The sequence below is a fragment of the Squalius cephalus genome, assembly GCF_949319135.1.
Source record: "Squalius cephalus genome assembly, chromosome: 20".
NCBI classification, from domain to species: Eukaryota; Metazoa; Chordata; class Actinopteri; order Cypriniformes; family Leuciscidae; genus Squalius; species Squalius cephalus.
Window position 1 is genome coordinate 8,904,685 of NC_137141.1, and position 26,727 is coordinate 8,931,411.

General features: G+C 44.0%; 1 protein-coding gene across 3 annotated transcripts in view; it reads right to left on the reverse strand.

The window, feature by feature from the left end:
- The window catches only part of kif6 (kinesin family member 6), a 205,045-nt gene that overhangs the window by 98,441 nt on the left and 79,877 nt on the right, over nucleotides 1–26,727 (reverse strand). For all 3 annotated transcript variants that reach the window (XM_079853582.1, XM_079853583.1, XM_079853581.1), the window contains 5 exons: nucleotides 16,326–16,429; nucleotides 15,681–15,786; nucleotides 11,312–11,462; nucleotides 9,022–9,219; nucleotides 1,559–1,661 (listed from right to left, as the gene is read on the reverse strand). In XM_079853582.1, coding sequence (XP_079709708.1) covers nucleotides 1,559–1,661; nucleotides 9,022–9,219; nucleotides 11,312–11,462; nucleotides 15,681–15,786; nucleotides 16,326–16,429 — 662 coding nt within the window. The remainder of the gene's footprint in view (nucleotides 1–1,558; nucleotides 1,662–9,021; nucleotides 9,220–11,311; nucleotides 11,463–15,680; nucleotides 15,787–16,325; nucleotides 16,430–26,727) is intronic.

A 26,727-nucleotide genomic window follows, 5' to 3' on the forward strand; every position in this document is an offset into this window, starting at 1 on the left:
AGTGTGAATATCCTTGTATGTATGCAAAACATCAATGAATACTGATCAAGGAGAACATCATTAAATACTGATCGATTGACAAATTGTCAAAAAGTGCCCTATTTTTTTCAGAAAGACCAATGTTGCATTTGAAAATCCTTGTATGTATCTAGAACATCAATGAACACTGATCAAGGATTCCAGTTGAGCTTATTAGGCATGGTGCATATTCTGCAGCAAAGGTTGAAGGAGATCTAATACAGTCCAGGGCAGGTTGCATAAGGACTGGGACACAGGACACAGAAACGGCAGACAGGGTAAACATCCACAGCAATCTGGCACAAAACAGTCCCCACTGTATTTCATCAGTACCCTCCACAAAAAAAATCTTCTTTTTGAATCTGCAGTACTTGTCTGTCATGCTTAATCTGGTCTGGATAATTTTGATTCTGCTATGATTCATGCTGCTGCCATGCTATTACTCCGCAGGTTCTGTGCATTTTAATCCGCCGCCTCCAAAGAGAATGCTATTTTCAGTGCATTATCAAAGGTCAGAATTTGTTCCGATAATAATCTTCTTTGGATTCGTTCATCATTAACTTCACATACAAGTCTGTCTCTCATCATCTGTTGCAGTATCACCATAATTACAATCCTGTATGAGTTTGCGTCGCTCAGAGACAAAGTTAATTATTGTCTCATCAGGCCTCCTTGAGCGCGAGTCAAACTTGAAACGATGAACTATCTTGCTCAGTTTTGGGTAGAAATGGTTCTTTAACAAATCCTCCAACTGAGAATAGTTCTTAGCTTCACAGCATTGTCAATGCTATTTGCTATAAAAGGAATTATCTAAAATCTCACAGTATTCTTCCCATGACTGTGTTTTCTCATCAAACGCCGCTACTATCCCAACAGTTGCAATATTTAGCCGGCCACTTTTCTCTTCCATCACTCCATCATACAACTCTCACGCTTTTACCAGCTGTATCCTTGTCGCCAAAATATGTGCTTAACGGTGGCCCCCTCAGCTGGAGAGAAAAGAGCTTGGTGAAACTCTCCACTGCTTGGCAAGCGGTGGCTGGAAGATGGGAATAGGAAGACGCCTATAGTATCTCTGCGGAGTCCTCTTTTTGACAGATTGTTCTGTCATGTGAGAGGTTATGGACGGCGTAGACTCAAACACAGATTTGCAATGTGGAAAAAAGAAACAGTCCAGAACAGGCACTGGGAAACTGGCTAAGCTGGAGTACCAGACTGGAACAAGTAAGACTGACAGGAACAGGCAGGCACTTAAAAGGGCCTAACAATTTTGCACAAGAAAAAGCAAAAAGGGAGAATAAATAAGGAAGGAAATAGGACTCTAGGAGGGTAACGGGGAAGAGCAGGTGGGGTAAATCAACTAATAAAAAGATAACAAGGAGGCACGACCAAGACAAGACACTGACAAAAGTGCACATGGCAGACAAAAATAAAGAGACATATTCTCAGGCACAAAACAAACTCAGACACACTAAACACAAGCAAAATTCAGACAACAAGACAGTCAGGGTAGGATCCTGACACTGTAGCACACACAGACCTTTGTTGCAGGACAGCCCTGTTATCTTCAATTGTTAAACGGTCTTCATGGTCCCTCAGAAAGACTTCAAATGCTGCCTGCTTACCAACAGATAATTCCGGAACTGAAAGAGAAGAGTGCATACAGTAGTTAGTTAAAGCTATGAGACTGTTATCTACCAAGATCATGCAAATATGGTCTCTAATAAGGTCATGTGAACATATTATTTTATATAATAAAATGTTACCCTCATTACCCTCAAAATTTAATTCCCCATTTATTCTCCTTGTGTGCCAGATTGGTGTGGTTGGTTTGCTGTGTAGATGGTCCAGTGTACCCTGCAAAATCCAGCACTGTCGTTGCATGTCTGGACTGTGTTTTTCTGCCCTCAGGGTAGTTTGTGTATCACTTTAGATTTAGTTTTTAATTCAAATAAAAGCTTCTGCACTTTGTGATTGAGACATTGCACTTTCCTAAACCAAGCACCAGACAAGAACAAAAAACACTACCCCAAGCAAAGCCCTAGCATCCTTACCCTGGGAGACCATACAGCATATTTTCTCTCACTGGAACAGTCGCATCTGAGGCATAGCATTACATTTTCATCAACTTACAGGATCTAAAGTTTATTGTAGCAATATGGGCGCTCATTTTTCTTGTTGTTGAAATCTCATGATACAAATGATGAAGCGTTATGCACAGGATATTTTAAACAGTATATGTGCTTTAACTAAATGGCAAAGACTAAGGTATTCTCCACTCTTCAAATACAAAAATAGCTGTACATACTCAAACATCAGTTCCCTTTCGTAGTCACTCCGAGTTACGTCGGATGACGACGAATGGGGTTTCGCTTAGAAAGCCTATCATCTTCGAGTATATAAAACGAGCCAATGGCAAAGAAATGCCATGGGTCTGCAGAATTTGCATAGCGTAACTCCGCCCCACCCTGGGGGTATATAAGGAAGTCGCTGGCAACATGCAGATATGTTTTCGCTTCGGAGCCAAGTTCACTTCACTCCACAAGCCAACTCTGAGTTATCTCTACTTCTCTTCGAGACGAGCCTCTCTCCGGTGTTGGTGTGACAGCGAGTTCCAGCGAGTGCACATTCCCTGCTTATCTGTGCAGTGATTTGCCAGAGTTTGTGTGTTCATCTCCCTGGTCGCTTCAACACTTGTAGAGAAAAATCTCCTTTCTAAAAGAGCTTGCACGCGGCACGTCTTTTTAAAGATGCCTCGCCCGTGCACTTCTGGTTGCGGTCTATACATTTCTGACTCTGATGGGCACAATCGCTGTCTTGTGTGTCTGGGCATTGATCATGCTAAGGCAGCGTTTGTGGATGAGTCATGTTCCCATTGCGGGAACATGCCCATCGCACGGTTGCGGTCGAGACTCAATGACCTTCATGGTAGAGTCCCCTCATCCGCACCCCGATCTACGAGCTCCACGAGAGCTGGTACTTCGGCTGGCGGCCAGGGTGACCTGAGGGTTACGGTGTGGAACAAAGCGCCGACTATTCCACGCTCCACACCTCCCTCTAGCACTGTGCAACCCGTGAGTGTTCCGAATGAGCCAGACGCGGTACAGTCCTTTGACTTGCCGCGGGTTTCATTCGGCGCTCCAGAGGAAGATGTGATGTCGATCGCTGCATCACAAGGTGGGCAGGAGTCCTTGGGAAGTGAGGATTCGGCTGTGCTGCCGCCTTCGGGTGTCCCAGCATTGCCCGAGTCTGATCCCGAGCTGACGGCCATGCTTTCCCAGGCAGCCGCGGCCATCAGTCTTGAGTGGTCCCCGCCACCTGGTCCGGTGCGCTCGCGGCTAGACGATTGGTTTTTGGGGGCGGCTGCTGATCCTCGTCAGCGTCCTACCCCAATGCCTTTCTTCCCGGATGTGCATGAGGAGGTCACGAGGTCCTGGAAGGCACCCTTGTCTTCCCGTGATCGCTCGTCGACCTCCTCCGCCTTGCCTCCTCTCGATCAGGCGGCTGCCAAAGGGTACACTGGGGTTCCCCAGGTTGAACGCTCTGTTGCGATGCAACTGTGTCCTCAGAGTGCTTCTTCCCGCGGCGACCCTAGGCACCCCTCCAAGGCCTGTAGGTTCTCCTCCACGCTTGTGGAAAAGACCTATAGAGCTGCGGGGCTGGCAGCCTCCTCACTGCATGCCATGGCGACGCTGCAGGTCTACCAGGCCCAGTTGTTGCGTGACATGCACGAGGGGAGGACTGACCCAGGGCTCTTTGATGAGCTGCGTGCCGCCACCGACCTTGCTTTCCGAGCGACGAAGGTGACCGCACGCTCCCTGGGTCAGGTGATGTCCACGTGTGTGGTCCAGGAGTGACACCTGTGGCTCAACCTGTCTGATATGCGGGAGACCGAGCGAACCCGGTTCCTCGACACCCCCATATCCCAGGCTGGCCTCTTCGGTGGTGCAGTCGAGGACTTTGCCCAACAGTTCTCGACTGCTCAGAAGCAAACTGAGGCTCTAAAATACGTCCTGCCCCGACGGCCCGCTGCTGCCTCCACCCAGCCGTCGGCACAGGTGCCTCAGTCTGCTCGCCGCCGAGGGCGCCCTCCTACGGCTCCCGCCCCTCTCGCACGGCCCCAGCAGCAGCCTCCATCTGGGTCGCGTCGTGGAGGACGCCGTAGGAAGGCCCCACAGCCCACTCCGGCCCCGCTCCCCGCTAAATGCCAGGCTAAGTGGCGCTCCTGAGACGGGCTGCTCAGAGATGACACCGAGTTCTTGTCAGGAGACGGTAGCAGGGCCGCTCCTTCCCCCGGTGGAGGGCCGGGGGAGAATCCTTGGTTTTGGAAGACCAAGGATTTGGAATTTGGAAGACCAAGGATCCAAGGATTTGGATTTGGAAGACCAAGGAAGACCCCCGCTGCTCGTCCCTCGACGAGCAGCACCCTAATGTGGTTAAAGAAAGAACTCACTCTCACATCTCTGAGCACACAGAGTTTGCGGATGACAGTGCGCGCCGCTCACGAGCCTCGCCACTCTGGTCCCCCTCTGTCGCCAGACCCCTGCCAGAGCACGCCCCTGTGGGACGCTGGTCCTCCCCTGGCCTCCTCTGGCAGGACGCGGCTTATGACCGTGCCCCCGCATCGGGCCGCTATGCCACCCACGTCTGGGCCGGTCATTCCGCCTCGCTGCACCACCGAGGGTACGTCTGTGGTCCGCATGACCCCGCTGGTACAGTTTTTGGGAGCCTGATTAGAGCTTCCCAGACTGTCCCGCTGGGTCGCGAGGACCATCAGGCTCGGCTACGCGATTCAGTTCGTGCGGTCTCCTCCCCGCTTCATGGGAGTTCGCTTCACGATGGTTGGTGGCAATGCCCCTGTCATGAGAGCGGAGGTCACCACCCTACTGGCGAAGGGTGCGATCGAGACTGTCCCTCCAGCCGAAATGAAGTCCGGCTTCTACAGCCCTTACTTCATTGTACCGAAGAAATCCGGTGGGTTACGACCGATCCTCGATTTGCGCGTCTTGAACCGCTCCCTTCACAGGATGCCGTTCAAGATTCTCACGGCCAAACGCATTTTCGAGTGCGTGCGGCCACAGGATTGGTTTGCAGCGATCGACCTGAAGGACGCCTACTTCCATATCTCCATTCTTCCTCGACACAGACCGTTTCTTCGGTTTGCTTTCGAGGGGCAGGCATACCAGTACGCGGTTCTCCCTTTCGGGCTAGCCCTGTCTCCTCGCGTCTTCACGAAGGTCGTCGAGGCAGCCCTTGTTCCTCTTCGGGAACACGGGGTTCGCATCCTGAACTATCTCGACGACTGGCTGATCCTAGCTCACTCTCGAGACCAGGTTTGCGAACACAGGGACCTAGTGCTCCGGCACCTAGCTCGTCTGGGCCTGGGAGAAGAGCAAACTCTGCCCAGTGCAGAGGATCTCTTTTCTCGGTATGGAAATAGACTCGGTCGCCATGTGTGCGCAGCTTACGAGCGAGCGCGCGCAGTCACTGCTGACTTGCCTTCGTCAGTTCGAGGGCAAGAGTGTGGTTCCACTGAAACTATTTCAGAGGCTCCTGGGGCATATGGCATCCGCAGCCGCAGTCACGCCGCTCGGATTGCTTCATATGAGACCACTTCAGCTTTGGCTTCGCGATTGAGTCCCGAGGTGGGCATGGCATCACGGCACACTCCGAGTTCCAGTGACTCCGACCTGCCGTCAGACCTTCATCCCGTGGTCGAACCTCAGTTTTCTTCGGGCCGGAGTGCCCTTGGAACGAGTTTCCAGGCATGTTGTTGTCTCAACAGATGCCTCCACCACGGGTTGGGGTGCTATGTGCAATGGACATGCTGCCGCGGGCTCCTGGACAGGACCCCAGCGCCTTTGGCATGTCAAATGCCCCGAGTTGCTGGCTGTACGTCTTGCTCTGCACCGCTTCCGTGCGATGCTCAGAGGTCAGCATGTACTAGTCCGATCAGACAATACCGCGACAGTAGCGTACATCAACCGTCAGGGTGGTCTACGCTCTCGCCGTATGTCGCAACTCGCTCGCCACCTCCTCATATGGAGTCAGAAGCATCTGAGGTCGCTTCGAGCCATTTATATCCCGGGAGACCTGAACCAGGCGGCCGACGAGCTGTCTCGGCTTCGGCCTCTCGCTGGAGATTGGCGACTCCATCCCCAGACGGTCCAGCTGATCTGGGACCAGTTCGGGGACGCACAGGTAGATCTGTTTGCCTCCCACGACTCGTCCCACTGCGGCCTGTTTTATTCCCTGACCGAGGGCACGCTCGGCACGGATGCACTGGCGCACAGCTGGCCGCGGGGCCTCCGCAAGTATGCGTTTCCCCCAGTGAGCCTTCTTGCGCAGACCTTGTGCAAGATCAGGGAGGATGAGGAGCAGGTAATTTTGGTTGCCCCGTATTGGCCCAACCGCACCTGGTTCCCAGAACTAGTACTCCTCGCGACAGCACCTCCCTGGCCAATTCCTCTGAGGAAGGACCTGCTTTCTCAGGGACGGGGCACCTTATGGCACCCTCGTCCCGATCTTTGAAACCTCCACGTGTGGCTCCTGGACGGGATGAGGCAGGTTTGAGTACCCTACCACCAGCGGTGGTGGCTACCATCACTTCCGCTAGAGCATCGTCCACGAGACATGCCTATGCGTTGAAGTGGAACCTCTTCGTCAACTGGTGTTCTTCTAAACATCTAGAACCCACAAAATGCCCGATCAGTGTCGTGCTTTCCTTCCTGCAAGAAGGGTTGGAACGAAGGCTGTCTCCCTCCACCCTGAAAGTGTATGTTGCCGCCATTGCCGCACATCACGAAGCAGTTGATGGTAAGTCTCTGGGAAAGCACGACCTGATCATCAGGTTCCTGAGGGGAGTGAGGAGACTGAATCCTCCTCATCCTCCCCTCGTACCCTCTTGGGACCTCTCAGTGGTTTTAACTGCCCTGCAGAGTGCTCCCTTTGAGCCTCTGCAATCAGTGGAGCTTAAGTTCCTGTCAATGAAGACAGCGCTCCTGGTTGCATTGGCCTCCATCAAGAGGGTAGGGGACCTGCAGGCATTTTTGGTTGACGAAGCAAGCCTGGAATTCGGACCGGCTAACTCTCACGTGATCCTGAGACCCCGGCCTGGATATGTGCCCAAGGTTCCCACCACTCCCTTTCGAGATCAGGTGGTGAACCTGCAAGCGCTGCCCTCGGAGGAGGCAGACCCAGCCTTGGCACTGCTCTGTCCAGTTCGCGCTCTCCGTGCTTACGTAGACAGAACGCAGTGTTTCAGGACCTCAGACCAGCTCTTTGTCTGCCATGGTAGGAAGCTGAAGGGAAAGCCTCTCTCCAAGCAAAGGTTGTCTCACTGGATAGTGGACGCCATTGCTCTGGCTTACCAGCAGCAAGGTCGACCATGCCCCCTTGGTGTGACGGCCCACTCCACCCGGAGTGTGGCATCCTCTTGGGCTCTAGCGCATGGCGCCTCGCTAACAGACATCTGCAGAGCTGCAGGCTGGGTGACACCTAACACATTCGCGAGATTCTACAATCTCCGAGTGGAGCCAGTTTCTTCTCATGTACTCGCTTCAACTAGCCGGTACTAGATTCTGCTCAGGTGTCTTCGCTTGCTCGCCATTCCTCTCCACGGATGGGATACGTGCGATATTCTTCTCAGGTGAGCCTAATAAGCCCTGAGTCTCCTCCAGCACTGACTACGTCAGCGCCAGAGTTATGCCACCGGCAACTTTCACGCTTGGCTAGGTGCCTCCATGTGCATGGTTCCCCCTCTGGGTGACCCCCACATGTGTATTCCACTGTAAGTCTCTCTGAGCGTGTGTCTTTTCCTTGGCAAGCCACCTTGCCACCCCTGGGGTTGAAAGATTCCACCTGCGGCTGGACACCCCAGAGTTACTCCATATGCAGCCCCCCGGGGTCATATGTGTATTCCAAGTCCCCCCCTTCGGGCTGGGCATAATTGCATATTTCCACTGGGATATGCTTCCCAGTGTACCTTGGTATTCCTGTGATAAGTAGGACTCCTTCGTCCATGCTAGTCTCACGACAGGGAGCTCAGACTTACGCAGGGCACTGGAAGACAGTCTAGAGGTGGCGTGATTATACTGGGAACCCCATTCGTCGTCATCCGACGTAACTCGGAGTGACTACGAATGGGAACGTCTCGGTTACGTATGTAACCCTCGTTCCCTGAGTAGGGAACGGAGACGTTACGTCTCCCTGCCACTTCCGCTGTACCGCTGGAACGCCTGAGTTCAGTCTCGGCTCCTCAGCGAAGACATATCTGCATGTTGCCAGCGACTTCCTTATATACCCCCAGGGTGGGGCGGAGTTACGCTATGCAAATTCCGCAGACCCATGGCATTTCTTTGCCATTGGCTCGTTTTATATACTCGAAGATGATAGGCTTTCTAAGCGAAACCCCATTCGTCGTCATCCGACGTAACGTCTCCGTTCCCTACTCAGGGAACGAGGGTTACATACGTAACCGAGACATTCTTTATTTACCCTTGCATCACTAACAAGCAGGGATCTCCAAACTGTGCAAGCGGCACATTCTAAATGGAGCCGTGGTGGAGATATGAGGTTTGACTGACAGTTTGAGGAACCAATGGATTTTTAGTCACAAATGCTTTTAAAAGCTTTTTATTGGTTAAATATTTATAAAACCCACATACAAACATAAAGGGTGACCAATAGCATTAATTTTATAAAACAAAAATGACGAAATATAGAGATATGAGGTTTCGCCCTGACAGAACTATGATTTATTTTTATTTGTAGCATTTATTTTTACAATTTTTTTGGAATTTAATAATTTTCCATGGCACACCTGACAACACTGCCTTATGAAACAAGCCTGACTAATTTCATTTTAACAGCTTCATTATCCTGTTGAGTAAGTGGCAGTGAATCTGCACATTTTGTTTGAGTGGTTAGGCAACTGAAAGCATGCAATATGTTGTGAATGCCATGTAATATAAGGCTATAAATATCTGGTTAGTGGTAACTCACCCCTTTTTCTGGTTATCAAATGATGAGAATGTGTGTAATCAATGGAGGTGTCACATTTTTCACTCTCTTCCACCTGTAGGGATGTGGGTGACCGTGATGAACTGCAGGTTGATGGGTTTTGATTGTGTAACTGTGCCAGCTGGGAAGTAACATCTTGAACTTTCCTCTTTTCTCTCTTGAGCATGCTCACTAATATACCTGAGAAGCTTAAATTAAGGATAGTTTTGGACTCATGTAAAACAGCCCCCCTCCATCATATTGGCAACTCTGACCACCTGGTTGTTATGCTTGTACCAGCATATAGACCTAGAGTGAGACAGGCCAAGCTGGCAGTCAGAAAAATTAGAATGTGGCCACAGGAAGCCACTTCAGCACTATTTTGAAACCATAAAATAACCACCATCCGAATCGATTAAACTTATTTGAAATATGTAAATAAGTGAGCAGTAGAGAAGTGGAAGTTTTCAGATCTCAACACAAATCTCATTGAAAACCTTCAGTGATTCTTTATTTTCAAAGTTTTCAAAATTTTCTTTATTTTTTCATTGTTTTGCATTCTGAATCAGAGGTGCGTGTCTGATTACATCACATTGCTAAGAAAATTAATCAGAAAAAAAAAAGAACACATGAATTGGTAAGTGGATAATGACAATGACAACTATCGAATGACAATGAATTTTAAAACTATTTGCTCAGGTGGTTGCTGGGGGTTATTTTCTTCATCTCTATCAGCTTGCAACGTGATATTCTTTTTGTTAACAACACACATATAGTGTGCGTTTCTAACAAGTTAAGTTTGAGCTATATTGCTCAGGCACACATAGCTATTTAGGTCATTACTTTAAAAAACCTAAGGCTATGGCACCCAGGTTCACATTGCTAAGCCACAGATATTTTGCCTGGGCTTCACTAGCCCAGATGCACATAAGTCAAGTCACTAGTAGTCTGGTCAAGTGACCAGGTACACACTGCAATAGACCACTAGTGTTAAGCCATTCGTCAAAGCAGGTCCAGGCACACAAACACAGCAAACTTGGGGGCGGTATCATTCATCTTGTCTCCTGTTATATTATCATATAGCAGCATTGTGTTCAACATTCTAAAGCAGCAAATACACATTTTGGCTTGTCTTGTTCATTTTCTCATTTTCAGCTGTGTTGGAGACAATTTTATGCTATTTGTGCAGCAGCAGTATGTCTTGCATGCCACAGCAGCGTATTGGTGTTTGTATTGGCAGTAGCAAGCCCATGTACTTGCTCTTGTAGCGGTAGCAGCAATAATCTACAACTACAGCAGCAATATCGGCGGCAGCAGCAACGTAGCAGATCTATTCCGCCAAGACCAAATACAATAACAGTGTCATGTTCATTACCATGCTAAAATCTTTAGAGAGTTATCATGATAGAAATAATATTATGGTGAAAAAATATAAAAGTATAACAAACTATATAAAACATCCAGTTATTTGATTTTGTGATTTTATTTGCATACATTTGAATAATATTTTTCATTCTTCATCATTTACATTAACCCTGTTATACTAGCCTGGCAAGCCAGACCTACATCAAGATGTTAGGTCTGGCAACTCACCATTGTCAGGGCTCAATCCGAGGGGCGGGATAAACGGCTGTCTTTCAAATACGCTCTGCATGCAATAGGACAGCGCTACAACCAACCAGAGCGTTTTCCCAACAGCGGAGCTAGTTGATGATAGATTAAACTTTTGCCGTATCTGGCCGGCAAAACTACGACCACATCTTCCTGTTTTAAGAATGACTTAAGTGCCGTTCTTTGTTCTTTTCTCAAAGAAAAGCTTAACTCCAAGTCCTCCAGAGTCACGGACAAAGCCGATTCGAAAGACCGCTGTTCGCCAACAGCAGCAGCTCTTCTTTGTTTTCAAGTAGCAGGGAATTCACGCGGAACCATCACACTCACAACTCTGTCGTCATTATGTAAAGCCCACCCACCGACTCTATACACGATTTGATTGGCCTGACTAGAGTTTGGTTTTTCCAGCTCGAAAGTCAACGGAGGGTTGCTAGACTACCCTGGCTGCAAAATAAATTTTGCTGCCGCTAGGGTGCATCTAGATTTCTAGGCTACTGTTATACTTTATTGGAAATCAATTTAAGTGTACCTACTTTTTTTCGGCTGAGAATAAAGCAACAAGAGAGTGATCATTAGACTGTTTTAGCACCTCAAATGTATCATATTTAAATTAGACCTAGTGAGGCACAAAATCGTAGTTTTATAAAATAATTTTATTATTATTAAGTTGAGTAAAGGATACTGATCTCGTTATCACGGTGGATCACGGTGTCCCGCACCTTTTGGAGTTCAGCATGTGAATTTCTGTCCTCTCCATCAGACATGCCCTTTAAAGGAGGACTGCTGCCATTACTCACCCCATTTTGAGCAGAGAGTCTCTCTCGCATTTTCACCTGAAGAGAAAGGAAACTTATTTGATATGTAATACTTTTAAATGTTGTAGAATTACTTTCATGTAGCTAGAATGTGGTCTCCTTTTATTTGAGACAAGAACATCCTAAACATTTATTTTTTTTACTGTTCAGGGCACAAAAAAATAAAAAAAAAAAATGAAATAACCTAGCACGAGAAGCAGCTAGTTTTAAACACAAAAATATACTAAATTTTGTTTAATTAATTGCAGAAAAACTATGTCTAATTATTATTATTTTAATTTTAATGTGTGCAACCTTGTTACACACACACACAAAAAAATGTTTTATTACAAACATTATATTATGCACCCTTCCTACAGCACGGTGGAAAGACAAGTATCTTGTATTCTTGATTGAGACAAAAATTGCAACCTTGTCATGTGCAGCCTAGGCACATGTATACAACATGTACACAGAGACAAATCAAACAGTGATCATCCATTTTTTTATGGGTTGTTAGGCCAGACATGTTCAAAATCCAGTCCACCTTGATTTCTGGTTGTGTCCAAGATGCATTTATTAAGTGTCAGGAATATTTGACTCCTGGCTTCAAAAAGTAAATGCTACAAAAAGTGCTAGAATGTACATTATTGTGGTCAAACTCTTCACATACTATATTGACAGTTAGAAGATAATTGGCTCAAACAAATACGTTTTTTTTTTCATTACAGATTCCGCAAAATTCCTGGAAAGTTAATTTTGGTTCTGTAACATGTATGTTCTGTTTTCCCTGTTCCCATTTGTCTGTGTTCCATGTCATTGTAGGTTGACCTAGTTTCCTAGTTTGTGCCAGTTTGTTCCCTTAGGCTACGTTCTGACTCGGGGAGGGACAACATATCGATAGGTCGATATATCGTTGTCCTTCTCTGTGTGATATAATAATCGATACAAAAGCGCCAAATATCAATATTTTAATTAATAAATTAAATAAGGTGCTCTAAATAGATTTCCCTGCTCCCAGCGTCACTACTTCATGGCTCCTTGAGGTGGTGCTCAACACATGAATGAGGGAAAACGTGAAGTCAAGTCAAGTCATCTTCATTTATATAGCGCTTTTAACAATGTAGATTGTTCCAAAGCGGCTTTACAGAGATGCAAGGATAGTTTCAGAAGTTACTTAAAGTTCCCTCGGGTGTACGTCATTGCTTAAATTGCATGAGTGCCCACTACTGAAGAAATATCTTCATACACACGAAACCACTGAAACTGACTCAAAACGATGTAGTATACATGCCAGACCAGTATGTGGCGCTGTAATTCTGCCACAGAGATACACTTAAAATGGAGAAGAAGACTTGGAGCATGCGCATAATCCTTGCGTGCTTTATACAATAATATTAGGCTCAGTAGCTTCTTTTTTTTTTTTTTTTACCAATAACTTTATTGAACAATATGAACAAGCATAAATGGCCTAGTACAAAATAGGGATGAGTCACGATTTTCAAATATTCGATTAGTTAGCGGACGCATAAAGCTTGTCATAAATAACCGGAAAAAGTAATCATTATGAATGTGTCAAATATAGGAAAGAGACATTTTAATTGTTTATTAACCCTCTGGGGACCAAGCTGTTTTTGGGGTCCTTGAGATGTTCTGACATGCCTTGACATTTGTGCTTTTTTCAGTTATTTATAAACATGTTAATGGCAAAGGTGTAAATTCACTCTATATAGCACAAACAGGGCTACCATAATATGCGAGCAACGTGTATGTAGATGTTTGTGTTTTTAAGAGAATAATGTTTATGCGTGGTTATTGGAAAAAATTCAAATGAAAGTTGCTGAATTAAGACCACAAAACACATATTAAATATGTGTCCACAAGACTTTTGACTAATGGATGTTGTCACTTTGAGTTCTAGCTTCAAAATTATGTGAAAATAGTCTTGCTTTATCGTTCACAAAAAAAAATACATTGATTTAAATGGTGTAAAACAGGTTTTGCTTGGAAAGCCAATATGCGAGGGGGAGGAGCAGTTTACACCTTAGATTACAATGTCCCACCCACTCTGCATAATTAGCCATTCATTCAGGTGTGACACTGACTGAGCCACAATGCAAGGACAAAAGATGTATTTAGAAGAAGACTTATATTGACCATTTAAGATTTCGCTTACATCTCTCTTGTAAATATGTTTTGCTATTTTATTAAAAATGTTACAATTACAACAATAATTACAATTTCAACAATATTTCAAGTGTACTCTTTCTTTGTAAAAAAAGATTATAGGCCTACATTTTATCATATGTATTCATTAGTTTGAATATAGCCAACATTGGAACATCTAACATCTTAGTCTATGAATTTATTTTTGACAAAAATAGTATTTTTTTGCAGTTTAATATGTTGCTTATACAAATACATTTTATTTCAACATATTCCAGTCGATTTTTACTCATCTCAGTAGGCTATAGCAAAGCAGTTTATTCTTTCACACACAGACGCGCGATTCATATTTAGGCTAAACAGTCTTTACAAATATGTCCCCTTCATTCATCTCACAGAAAGGCGAGTCATATTATAGAAATGGGATTCATCTTTTTGCGGTTTACATAGGCCTACACTAACGTTTTTCCATAACGTTATTCCACACGTGAGAAAAGAAAACAGCCTACCTCACTCCTCAGCGGAATCTGCTCCTCATTTCAGGAGATATTGCTCCTCATCAGCACTGTTCTGAAGAATCTTTTCTCCATAAGGTAGGCTATAATGTCTCACTCGCGAGGAGTCGCGACGCGCTTTGTTTACAGCTGATGTGGGCGTTTCACAGCTCTGAAATAGTTCTCAGAATTTGCGTTTGAATAGCACGCGCTCTCCGGGGAGTGGTCACATTACAGTGAATTAGCTCGTAATGAGCTCGACAGGAGTCGCTCTCTTTTTATACAGATTACAGAAGCTGATAATATTTGTTTTTTATATAAATGACTTCATTTAAAAGATGCGATCTCAAGCTTTATGCCCGTGGGTCTGTTTGACCGAATTTTCGCGGAGTTATAGATCATTTTCGAACGCGTTTCAAATGGGAGTTTACTGACAGAGAGAAGGCAGAAATCGCATCATGTTAATTTTTCTTTATTTGTCAAAAAGCAAAACACTTTATTTTTATTGTGAGTATACAGAAAAAAAATAGAAACTGAACAGGATCGATTGATGTATTACACGAAAATGAAAGATCAAAATTAACAGAGCATTTAGTGTTTATTTTCATTGCTAAAAAAAAAAAAAGCGGGCGCGTTTTTGGTCCCCAGAGGGTTAATAAACTAGTGTTTTCTGTGTCAGCCTCGGCAGCAAAGATGTTGACGATGCTGACTCGCCATCTTCACAGTATTGTGAACGTGTCTATAGAGAGAAATGCATATTTCATACGGATTGCATAAGAGAGTTGTCTGTTTCTTTTCGTTTTGAATTGTTTTGTTTAACCTTTAATCTTAGGCCTACAGACAGTACAAAGAAATTTAATGTCGGAGCGGAATTTGAGCAAACGTCATTTTACCGGTGAGCATGTGAGGCAGGGGTGCGTTTTTCAAATAATAATAAAATAATTCCCAGCGATCATCGAATATTATTTTTGCTTGAAATGCCCATCACTACAAAATATGAAATGTCTTAATCAGACAACAGACAAGCATCATAGTATAAGAAAAAATATAAATAAATCAAGAATGTAAAATAAAGAAATAAAAATACATTCAAGTAAATAATAAATAAATAAATAAATAAAACTCTCAAAAGTTCTCCTCTGGCCAACGAACAGTGTATGATGTATTCAGTGTATTATGTATGATGATTGACCTCAGAAATATGAATGACTAAGACGCTATTTTCTTCTAAAAACAAACTTTGTTGCATTATTTTCCTGTTATCACTATAAAGCTGCTTTGAAACAATCTATATTGTAAAAAGCGCTATATAAATAAAGGTGACTTGACTTGACAATAGCAAATGTTTTTAAAGACCAAATCGTCTGGCTTTTAGCAATGATTATTTTATAAAGAACCATGCTTTTGCTTAAAGTTTAGTGAACAGAAACTCAAATAACATAATTTTGACAGTTTTCATAGAAAAAAGACAATATTAATAATGTTGAGGAAAGACTGGAAGACTGCAAGACTAGGGAGAACACACACACACACACACACACACACACACACACACACACACACACACACACACAATATAATCAGAAAGAGCTTGTACCTTTAGCAGAAAGAAACAAAAGTGGATTTTCCTCATATCAGGCCCCAGGTCTAATGTTACTTCATTGTCAGGGTCTTCCAGATACACATTTACCTGCTCTTCCAACCTACAAAACAGGAAAAATATTCATGCCTCCTACTGTAAAACACTAAAAGGCATTAACACATACAAGAAAGCAAACTGCAACAACAAAACAATATGAATTAATTCATTTTCAATGTGAATTGGCCATTTAAGGTGGCATGATCAACAACTCCCATTGGCTGTGAAGCTTGAGTATATCCAGTGATTTTGAAGAAAATGCAAAAGCAACTACTGTTTTGCTGCTAAACTGTATCGGTTTGTGGTTGCTCATTGTTCTAGTATTTTCTGTTCCATGCGATTAGATCCACAGCTCAACTCCTTTCCTCTTTCCAGCAACAATAACAACTAGCCAATGTCAAGTTAATTATTTAGTCTTCTGTATTTATGAAATATATTTCAGTGTGCTGTTAACTGCTGAAACTCAATTAATCCAAATCGTGAACAAATCGTTCAGTCTGATCTATTATCTCACATGCACATAAACAGTGCCATCAGTAATCTCAATGCATTATTAGTTTATGTTTTAACAGATTGAGAATTGAGGAATTAATGGGTACATACTGCTGGATCTCTTCTTGGTTTAACTTGTCACTTCTTTGTTCTCCAGTCACTAGAGCCAGCTCTTCCTTCAAAGACTGAATCTCCTTCTTCAAACGGACAATCAGCTTCCAGACAAACAACATAAACATTTCAGCAGCATAAATAGCAGGAGAGTCACACATTAAATAAAACGTTGTCAAAATAATTGCAGTTCACATGGCTATGCGGAAGCGATAAAAAACAATTCTGTATTATAATTTTTTAAGGCCAGACAAGTAATTTGTTGAGGTCAATTTGTAAAGAAAGACTACATGCCTGCGCACATATATATTCAAACGCGCATAGCCTACCTATAGACTAAATACCTAATACTCATGGTCTAAGAATGTTCCGCGTATGGTTGAAATACCATCATTGGCCTAGAAAGATAACATTCTGGGAGTCAAAACTATAAAGTAGGAAGGATGCCCTCCCTCCACTGTCACACTCTGCAGCCACTCTGTGTGACTCTATGACTGCTGACCTTTTCTTGCAAGAAAATAAACCTCATCAAAGACTATTGGAAATGTGTATCTCTTATTCAGTGATATAAGTTTGTTTGCCACCAAAATTTGCCGTTGCCAGCAGGATTCCTTGGATGTGCCTCTTGGACCCGAGAGCGGGCGGTGTTTGGCCACCTGGACTGAGCAGTTCCAGCCCTACCTCGTAAACTTGAGAGAGAGGGGCCGACCGCCAGGGTCCAAGAGAGACACCACTGGAATCATCAAAAGAACTGAAGTGGCATAAACTGAGACTGGTAAGAGACAAAGTATAAATTATAAAAGGTAACAGAGGGATTGACTCATGATGGTAGAGGGAGACTTTGTGGTGACTAGTACAGATTACTAGTCTAGATTAGTACGGGGACACTAGTCTGGTGGGTTCAGATAATCCACGGTATTGTAGTGGGGGAAACCCAGAGGGTCTGGATGATCAAATTTGTGAGCAAGTTGTGAGTGCACACCTTTTTCAATTGAGGTGAAAATTGATCTCTCTAGAGACGTCTAGAGTTATATAGGTGCGCCGAAAACGGCCACAGAGTTTAACTGACCATCATGGGGAAGTCTCATAGTAAAAAGAGTAAAAATTATCAATATGATACACCGGTGTTTTGTCTGATGAGGAGAGTGTATCGGTTCAAATGTTTGAGAAGTATTGAAAGGTTAATTAAATAACATGATTTCCATAGAGAAGGAACAATAAGTGTCAATAGGCTGACAGTAGTTAAAGGGAAGTTGTAAAGGGAAGTGAATAACAGAAGGACTGAATGCTGTCTGTGCAACTTGGGGATTGAGATATGAGTAATTTAATATTTTGGTTTCTGCAAAACAGTAGAGATAAGTGGGACTGAGACAATAATGATAGTACTTGTTGAATCCGCAGACTAACCATTTGATAGATGAATTAATTTCATCAAAAATATAATTTCTGAATTTATGGGACTATTTATGAATAACTGTGCTTTACAAAAAGCAAGTAAAAGAAATTATGGGTTGGGAATCATTTCCCTGGACAAGTGTGAGTAAAGCAAACAGAAACTTTGTGAAAACCACCTAGAATATGTTGAGCGTTTCCGTGCAACTTATGAAAATTAATGTGCTGCCAATGATAATGATGAAGATTATGATTCGGCTATTGTGATTGAATCCACCACTGGTGGACTGTCAAAAGAATACAGAGAACTGCTTATCAGCTCTGTTTACATTCCTGATTGGGACACACTGCTTCAAGAGTGTGCAGTAAGTTGGAGCCATTTTAAAGCTCAATTGGGTGTTAATGTGGGTTTGAAAGTAGATCAGTGTTTAATAGGACGATATTAAAGTTTTCGTCTGAAAAGCAACATAAAAATAAGGTCAAAAGATTCAAGTCTTAAGGTAATCTTTTTGAATGAAAGATCTATAATACATTTTTTTTTATAAGTGATTGGATAAATACAGGTTGATGTAAACTTACAGACAATGATGACTCCAACAAATTAGTTGTAAAAATATATAAATGTTATGTTTATGTGAAAACGCATGTCATTTCATATGTATTAAGCTGGGCTTGTGTTAAAAGATAGTGGAATGAAAATGTTACAAGTTTATGAAAAGACAGAGTCTCTCTCTCTTTCAATGTCAGGCAAAAGCTGCTATCTGAGCCTCTGTCACAAGTGATAATGAGCTATTTATAGTAAAGCACAGTGTAGCAGTTGAAAATCATAGACACAGAGATGTTAAAATAAATCATTGCCATTCAGAGGGCAATTTGTATTTAAATGTTTTAAAAGTAAAATTCAATGACTTTAAAGAAGTCTTTAAAATAATAATGCAGACAATAATATAAGTGAAATTTTTGACTAGTTTATTATAGGACCAGTAAGGTTTTTTTTTTTTTCTGATCTTACACTACTGTTCAAAAGTTTGGGGTCAGTAAGATTTTTAATGTTTTTAAAAGAAGTATCTTCTGCTCACCAAGGCTGCATTTATTTGATTAAAAATACAAACAAAAACAGTAATATTGTGAAATATTATTCCAATTTAAAACAGCTGTTTTCTATGTGAATATACAGTAAAGTGTAATTTATTCCTGTGATCAAAGCTGAATTTTCAGCATCATTACTCCAGTCTTCAGTGTCACATGATCCTTCAGAAATCATTCTAATATGATGATTTGATGCTCAAGAAACATTTATGATTATTATCAATGTTGAAAACAGTTATTTAAATTTTTATTTCATGATGCTATGATGAATAGAGAGTTCAAAAGAACAGCATTTATCTGAAATCTAAAGCTTTTGTAACATTAAACACTACCGTTCAAAAGTTTGGGGTCAGTAAGAATTTTAATTTTATTTTTGGGGGAAAGAAATAAAATAAATCAATACTTTTATTCATCAAGGATGAGTTAAACTGATCAAAAGTTACAGTAAAGACATTTATAATGTTAGAAAATATTCTATTTTAAATAAATGCTGTTCTTTTGAACTTTCTATTCATCAAATAATTTTGAAAAAAAATTGTACACAACTGTTTTCAACACTGATAATAATAATGAATGTTTCTTGAGCATCAAATCATCATATTAGAATGATTTCTGAAGGATCATGTGACACTGAAGACTGGAGTAATGATGCTGAAAATTCAGCTTTGATCACAGGAATAAATTACAGTTTAAAATATATTAAAATAGAAAACGTCTCGGGTTACGTATGTAACCCTCGTTCCCTGAGTAGGGAACGAGACGCTGCATCGATACTCGATACTTTGGGGGGAATGCCTTCGGCATGACGCGTCTGAAGTCTACTATACAACTATTCCAATCTTGATTGGTGCAACGTCATTACGTCACGCGTGACGTCGCATGTGACGGTGATCCGGAAGCTATAAAACGGTCACAGGAACCAGGAAGTGTTAGCTTCTAATTGGTCAAAGCAAGTCGTTCTCAGGGCGCGAAAAGTATGGCCGAGTGATGCAGCGTCTCGTTCCCTACTCAGGGAACGAGGGTTACATACGTAACCCGAGACGTTCCCTTTCGTAAAGGGAACTCCCGCTGCATCGATACTCGATACTTTGGGGAACGAATACCCACGCCGCCATACTGAGAGAAAACGCCCTGGTACAAAGCATCTGGTACATCTCACGGACGATAGAATAAATAGAGTACAGATCCAAACTAGCTTGTCATAAGATTTGGTTGTAAAAAAGAGGAGGTCTGGAACTAGAGGCTTGACTGACCTCCTGGATGAGAGCCCCATACAAATAGAAAGCATCGGATAAGAGGTGAAGGCAAAAGCGCACCTTATACTTCAGATAAGCCTATTGGTTTATAGAAAGCCAGCTGCTCTCTTAGTAATGAAGGGAAATAGCTCCTAACCCTGACCTAGCTAGATGGACTGACTCCTTTCAGCCTGAGGCCTATATAGAACCCTCCAAGGCTATGACCTTGACCATCCGACACATGCGATGGAGGATATAATACCTTGAAGAATCATAATTATTACCCACCGGCACCTCAGTACCGGAGGAAAAAATGATGCAGAGTGGCTCCTCCAGTAGTAAGTGAGAGGGGGCAGCATCACCACTCTTCCAGGGAGTAAGATAAACAGGAAACCGACTCATTAGATTATTCTATATATATTTATATATACTCGTACATATAATATATGTCATCCACAGGACATGATGGGTGCCAGGGATACCCCATCAGCCTGATGCCAATAAGCTGGACGAAAGGATTTATCCTCCAATCTACAGGAACATGGAGTTTGAGTGGGAATGTCCCTACATATACACCCTTAGAGGCTTGCGGAGGGCACTAAGGCCGCCACAGAGGCCCTAAGCATGAACGGGAGGTCCCGTTAGAGAGTAGGATGGAACACCAGAACTGAAGCCAGTGGGCAGTAATAACACTGGGTTCGATGCCCTCCCTAACTTAATTGTTTAGTTCCTAGTAGAATGAGGTTCTAGAATGGCTGTCCTAACCACCTCAGTGGAAAGGCAACCTTATTATGGATGGGACCCCCTCAGGGGCCAGACCCATAGTCTCCATAACTCTGGTCTGGGATGAAATATTGTACCATCAGCCTGGGACAGAAGATCTCTCCTAACAGGAATTTTCCATGGAGGACTCTCCAGGAGACTATTAACCCTCTGAGGTCGGCAAACGCGCCGGCGCGTTTTGCTGGATTTTCTCCACATTGTAGCACTATAAACTTAAATTACTCCGTCATTTATGGTCATACAGAAAAAAGAAACATAAAAAAAGAATCTGTGATATTTCTACTTTTGTATGTGTCCACTTACAATCAAATCAAAACATTGTGCTTTTGTAAAATAAAGAATATAAACAGGGTGTGCGTTCTGCCTCTCCGTCGCGGTGAACTTTTTTTTCTTGAGCACGTCTATAAACTGAAACAAAACTCAGCGAATACTTGTCACACATTTATGAGCCATACACCTTTATAAACATTTAAGTGTGTACTTTTAAATGATCGGGTTCAAAACGAAAACAAATATTTTCTGTTTAAGTAATTTGTATAAAACCAACAAGATGTCCAGCTTCTCAAACGCTTGCTCATTACAGTTAATTTGGCCACGCCCACTCGCGCAAAAGATATTCACATGCAAATCTCCACATGGAACGCGAACGCGCTCGTTACCTCAACAACAAAACACCAAAACACTTCACTTCACTTTTCGTCGAGTTTGAAAGACGCGCGGTGAGCTTACATTGGATTTAGGCTACCTCAGAAGAAGAAGAACGCAATTTGAAGACAAGAAAGATTTAAGGTAAGAAATTCTTACATGTTTGTTATTGTTGCATAAATGTCACGTTGCAGTTGAACTGTTGCTAGATATATGGGGAATATTATAATATTTAGACCCGTGTTTACTGTTAGGCCTACTGTGTGGTGGCTATCTGGTCAAACGTAGATATGTATATGGTAACCATAATGTTTTATATTTGAGCGCGATCGCGTTTGAATGTATCAGATTTTGCAGCGCGATCGCGTTTGAATGTATCATTTGAAAATTTGAAAAGCAAAACACACCAAACGGCTTCATGTTTTTACTATTATCTCATTTCATATCATCATAACGAATGGAAACATTTAAAGTAACATGATAATCAATATATTTTTCTCTAGCTTGGTTGTTACTGAAATATTTTTATTATTATTTTACCCAGCACTGCGCATAGCCTATGCCTACAAGGCACAACAAACCTGGTGTTCATTTACTATATATTGTTGGAAACATTTGTGTGTGTGTGTGTGTGTATTTTGTGAACTTTAAAAAGCAATTTTAACCAGAAAAATCTAATATTTATTTCCAAAATCGTGCAGACCTTTCTCTTGATATCAGTATGTTCACTTTTTTTTCAGGGCCCAGATGAGTCCTGCCGACTTCAACATTCACATGAGTCTCTGGAACATGAACATGGTAAAGTGAAAATCAAACACCTTGGAAATTGAAGGTATGTACAATGTTTTTAGGAATGGCACAAAGGTCTCTGTCTTTCAATAAGTGCTTTTTTGCCATTTGTTGTGTCTATTTGGATTATGTTGTGTAAATAAATCCAAACAATTTAAAAGCCATTCTTTTTTAAATCTCCTCATTTACAGTATTGTGCAAGGTTGCTCAGAATGATGGGCCCTGATAAGCTCCTAATAGGGCCATTAGGGAGGTTCTTTGTCTTTCTCAGGTGAGAAAAGCCTTACATATTAATGAGGTTATCCGCCCCTTCGCATAAGGCTTATTCACACAAAACACGTCGTAAAAATTTTAAATCAATATATTGTCTTCTCTGAATGAGCAGTCAGGGTGATTTTCACATAGTTTTGCAGCAAATATTCTAGGCTACGTCATACAATTTTCAAAAGTCTTGTGAAGAAATAATCAGTAGGGGTTTCATGGCCTTATTTCAGTGAGAATTTTTTTTTGTATTTTCACAAACCACGCATAAATGTCATTATCTCAAAACTACAAACTTTTACATACATGCTGTTGATATATTATTGTAGCAGAGTTTGTGCTGAATACAGTGTAATTAGACTTTAGCCATGAAAATGTCACAAGTAACAGAAATAACCAGAAATGTCAGAGCATGTCAGAACACCTCCAGGGCCCAGAAAACAGCTCAGACCTCAGAGGGTTAAGGTCCGAAAACCAAATTCGGGCCGGCCAATACGGAGCTACAAGGAGTAGTCTCACTCCGTACCTCCTGACCCTTTCTAGAACCCCAGGGAGCAGAGCGATCGGGGGAAAAGCATACAGAAGTGACCTCGGCCACCTCTGTACCATGGCATCCAAACCCAAAGGAGCTGGATGTGAGAGAGAGTACCAGAGCGGGCAATGAGAGTTCTCATAAGAAGCGAACAGGTCAACCTCCGCCCGGCCAAACTCTCCCCATATAAGCTCAACCACTTCAGGGTGGAGCCGCCATTCCCCGGGCCTCAGCCCCTGCCTCGACAGGATGTCTGCTCCCATATTTTCAACCCCAGGAATATAAATGGATCTCACAGAGAGAAATTTGCCCTGGGACCAAAGAAGGATTTGATGCGCAAGTCTACAAAGAGGGCGAGATCTCAAACCTCCTTGGCGGTTGATATACGAGACCACCGACATATTGTCTGTCCTAACGAGAACATGATGGCCTCTGAGGTATACAAGGAAGTGCCTCAAGGCAAAGAATACAGCCAACATCTCCAAACAATTAATATGTAATGAGAGATGATGGTCCTTCCAAGCACCTCGGGTGTAACGGCCCTCCATAACCGCACCCCAGCCCGTGAGGGAAGCATCCGTGGTAAGAGTTCTTCTCTCACATGGTGCTCCCAAAACCGGACCTTGAGACAGGAACCATGGTTTCTTCCACATGACCAGAGAACGAAGACATCTGTGCGTAACTCTGATCGTGCGAAAAGGGTTTCCCAGAGGAGAAAATCCCTTGTTCCTGAGCCACCACTGCAGGGCCCTCATATGAAGCAGACCAAAGGGAATTACCGTGGAAGCTGCAGCCATAAGCCCCAAAATTCTCTGAAAATGTTTTACAGTGATAGCCTGGCCTAACCTGATACTCTTCATTGTGTTTAAAATGGTTTCAATACGAGCGGGAGACAACTGTGCCCGCATCGTGACTGAGTCCCACTCTACTCCCAGGAACATAGTCCTCTGAAGAGGAGTCAATGAACTCTTTTTTACATTGAGTCTCAGCCCCAAGCACCTCAAATGGTTCAAAACAACATCTCGATGTTGAATTGCCAGTTCTTCCGACTGAGCTAAAATCAGCCAGTCATCTATATAATTCAAGATACGAATCCCCTGAAGTCTCAAAGGAGCAAGGGAAGCATCCATACATTTAGTGAAGGTGCGAGGGGATAAGGCTAGGCCGAACGGAAGAACTCTGTATTGATAAGCTTTTCCCCCAAAAGCAAATCTAAGAAACTTCCTATGATGTGGGATGATGGAAATATGAAAATACGCATCCTTAAGATCTATCGTAACAAACCAGTCCTCAGATCTGATTTGTTGAACGATCATAGGTATAGTTAACATTTTGAATTTAAATCTCCTCAAAGATTTATTCAATACCCTAAGATCTATAATGGGACGCAACCCCCCATCCTTTTTTGGAACTATGAAGTACCGGCTGTAGAACCCGGAATCCCTCTGCTCTAAGGGCACATATTCTATGGCCTCCTTAGCTAGAAGAGTCTGAACTTCATCTTCCATCACCTGAGCCTGATCAGGAGCTACCAGTGTATGAATAACGCCACTAAACTTAGGTGGTCTAAACTGGAACTGGATTCTATATCCCTTCTCAACTGTATTCAGGACCCACTGAGATATATTTTGAAGACCTTTCCAGGTGTCTAAATAATCTACTAAGGGAATCAGTCTCTCAGGACTGACCTCAGGTGCTATATTCACATCTGTATTCCTTTCCTTATTTTTGTATTCATTTTTATTATCATCGGTGACCTGAAGCAGTTTTCTGGCAGGAGCTAACCGAATAATTTTTTCTACAGGCCTCGTGAGAGGTAGCGAACGTTTTAACCCACTAGATGTTATAGAAATATTCTGTGTGATACGTTCGCTGGAACTCGATGCGTCCCGAGGCGCACTCGGCGGCGGGAAGCAACATCGATTTCCTGAGGGCTCCGCGGAGCGAAGTTTTAAAAAGCCCACGCGGAGGGGGATGCCCTCAGAGGCCTGGGTGTCCCGTCATGGCCTCTTAGCCGAAGCCTTCTTCGCCTGAATAACAGTCCTCAGATCTGTTTTCGGGTTAGAAGACTTCGACTGAGGGTGTTGCTTCTGCCTCCAGGCCCCTTGGGGGGGGAGCACGAGAAGCAACACTCTCCTTCTGCCTCAGCAGGCGTGAGGAGCTGGCGGCGGCCTCCTGGGACTGCCCCCTGGCAGCAGACCCACGAGACCTGGAGCGACGGCGGGGGATAAGCTCCTTAAATGCGGCTGACTGTCGCTTCGCCTCCTGAAACCTATCGACGACTTGGTTGACTCCGTCGCCGAAAAGGCCAGAAGGCGAAAGCGGGGCATCGAGGAGACAAGCCCTGTCCTTGTCCCCGATGCCCGATGCCCGACAGATTCAGCCACAGGTGTCTCTCCGTAGCTACCAATGCTGCCATGGAGCGGCCGATGGCGCGGGCCGTCTCCTTGGTAGCACGGAGAGACAAGTCAACCACACGACGCATCTCCCTGATGTCATCGTAGGCGACCTCCCCGCTGTCGTCCACCTCTTTGAGGAGGTCGGCCTGGTATGCCTGCAACAGCCCCATCGTATGCAGACAACTACCAGCCCGACCTGCCGCCATATATGCCTTTCCCACCAAGGCCGATGTTGTACGGCAGGGCTTGGTGGGAAGCGTCGGAGCCCGCAGGGATGATGCAGCGTCAGGGGAGAGGTGCGATGCAAACGACTCTTCAACCCTGGGCATCATCCCATAGCCCTCCTCCCTAGCACCCAATATATTGGAATATAAATGAACATTGGGGCCAGATATGCGTGAGGAGAAGGGCTTATCCCACGATCTCGACACCTCAGTGTGGAGATCGGGGAAAAATGGCAGGCTCCGACGTAGAGGCTGTGACCGAGGCTGCAGGAAGCGCTCATCGAGCTTACTTTTTACTGTCGCTTCCTGCACCTCAGGTGGCCAGTCAATCTTTAATTTATCAACTGCTCTGGTCACAACCTCTAGCAGCTCCTCAAATGCAGGGGAATGGACTGATGTTAGATTTTCACATTCCCCCGCGTCGATGCTCATACTCTCCAATTCCTCAGAACCAGAGAGTTCGAGCATCGGTCCCGCTACCGGGGCGGAAGAAGCCGCAGCGCGGGCTTCCGCACCCTGAGCGGAACTACGGGAACTAGCTTCAGAATGCTGAGAAAGGGCCGAAGCCGTCTCAGCATTATCCACTAGATCCCGCTGCGATCCCCATGAATGCAGACGCCGCGCTGCCTCGACAGACGCGGGACCTGATCCACGAGGATCGCGGGGCTGGCCGGATTCATTAAACATAGCTCGCCGGGAGCGGAGCGTTCTCAGGGGCATGATTTCACAGTTAGCACAGACAGCGCCCTCGAGCGCTGCCAGTGCATGCTCCACTCCCAAACAAACTACACACAGTGAGTGTGTGTCACCCTCGGCGAGAAAACGTGGGCAAGGGGACGCACATTGTCTAAACTGCTTTTTCTCGGCCATACTCATTTTACCATATACCTCAATATAACGGGACAAACAACACCAAATAAGACAGACAAGTTGTACATAGAGCGCTTGCTGAAGACCAGAAGCTAACACTTCCTGGTTCCTGTGACCGTTTTATAGCTTCCGGATCACCGTCACATGCGACGTCACGCGTGACGTAATGACGTTGCACCAATC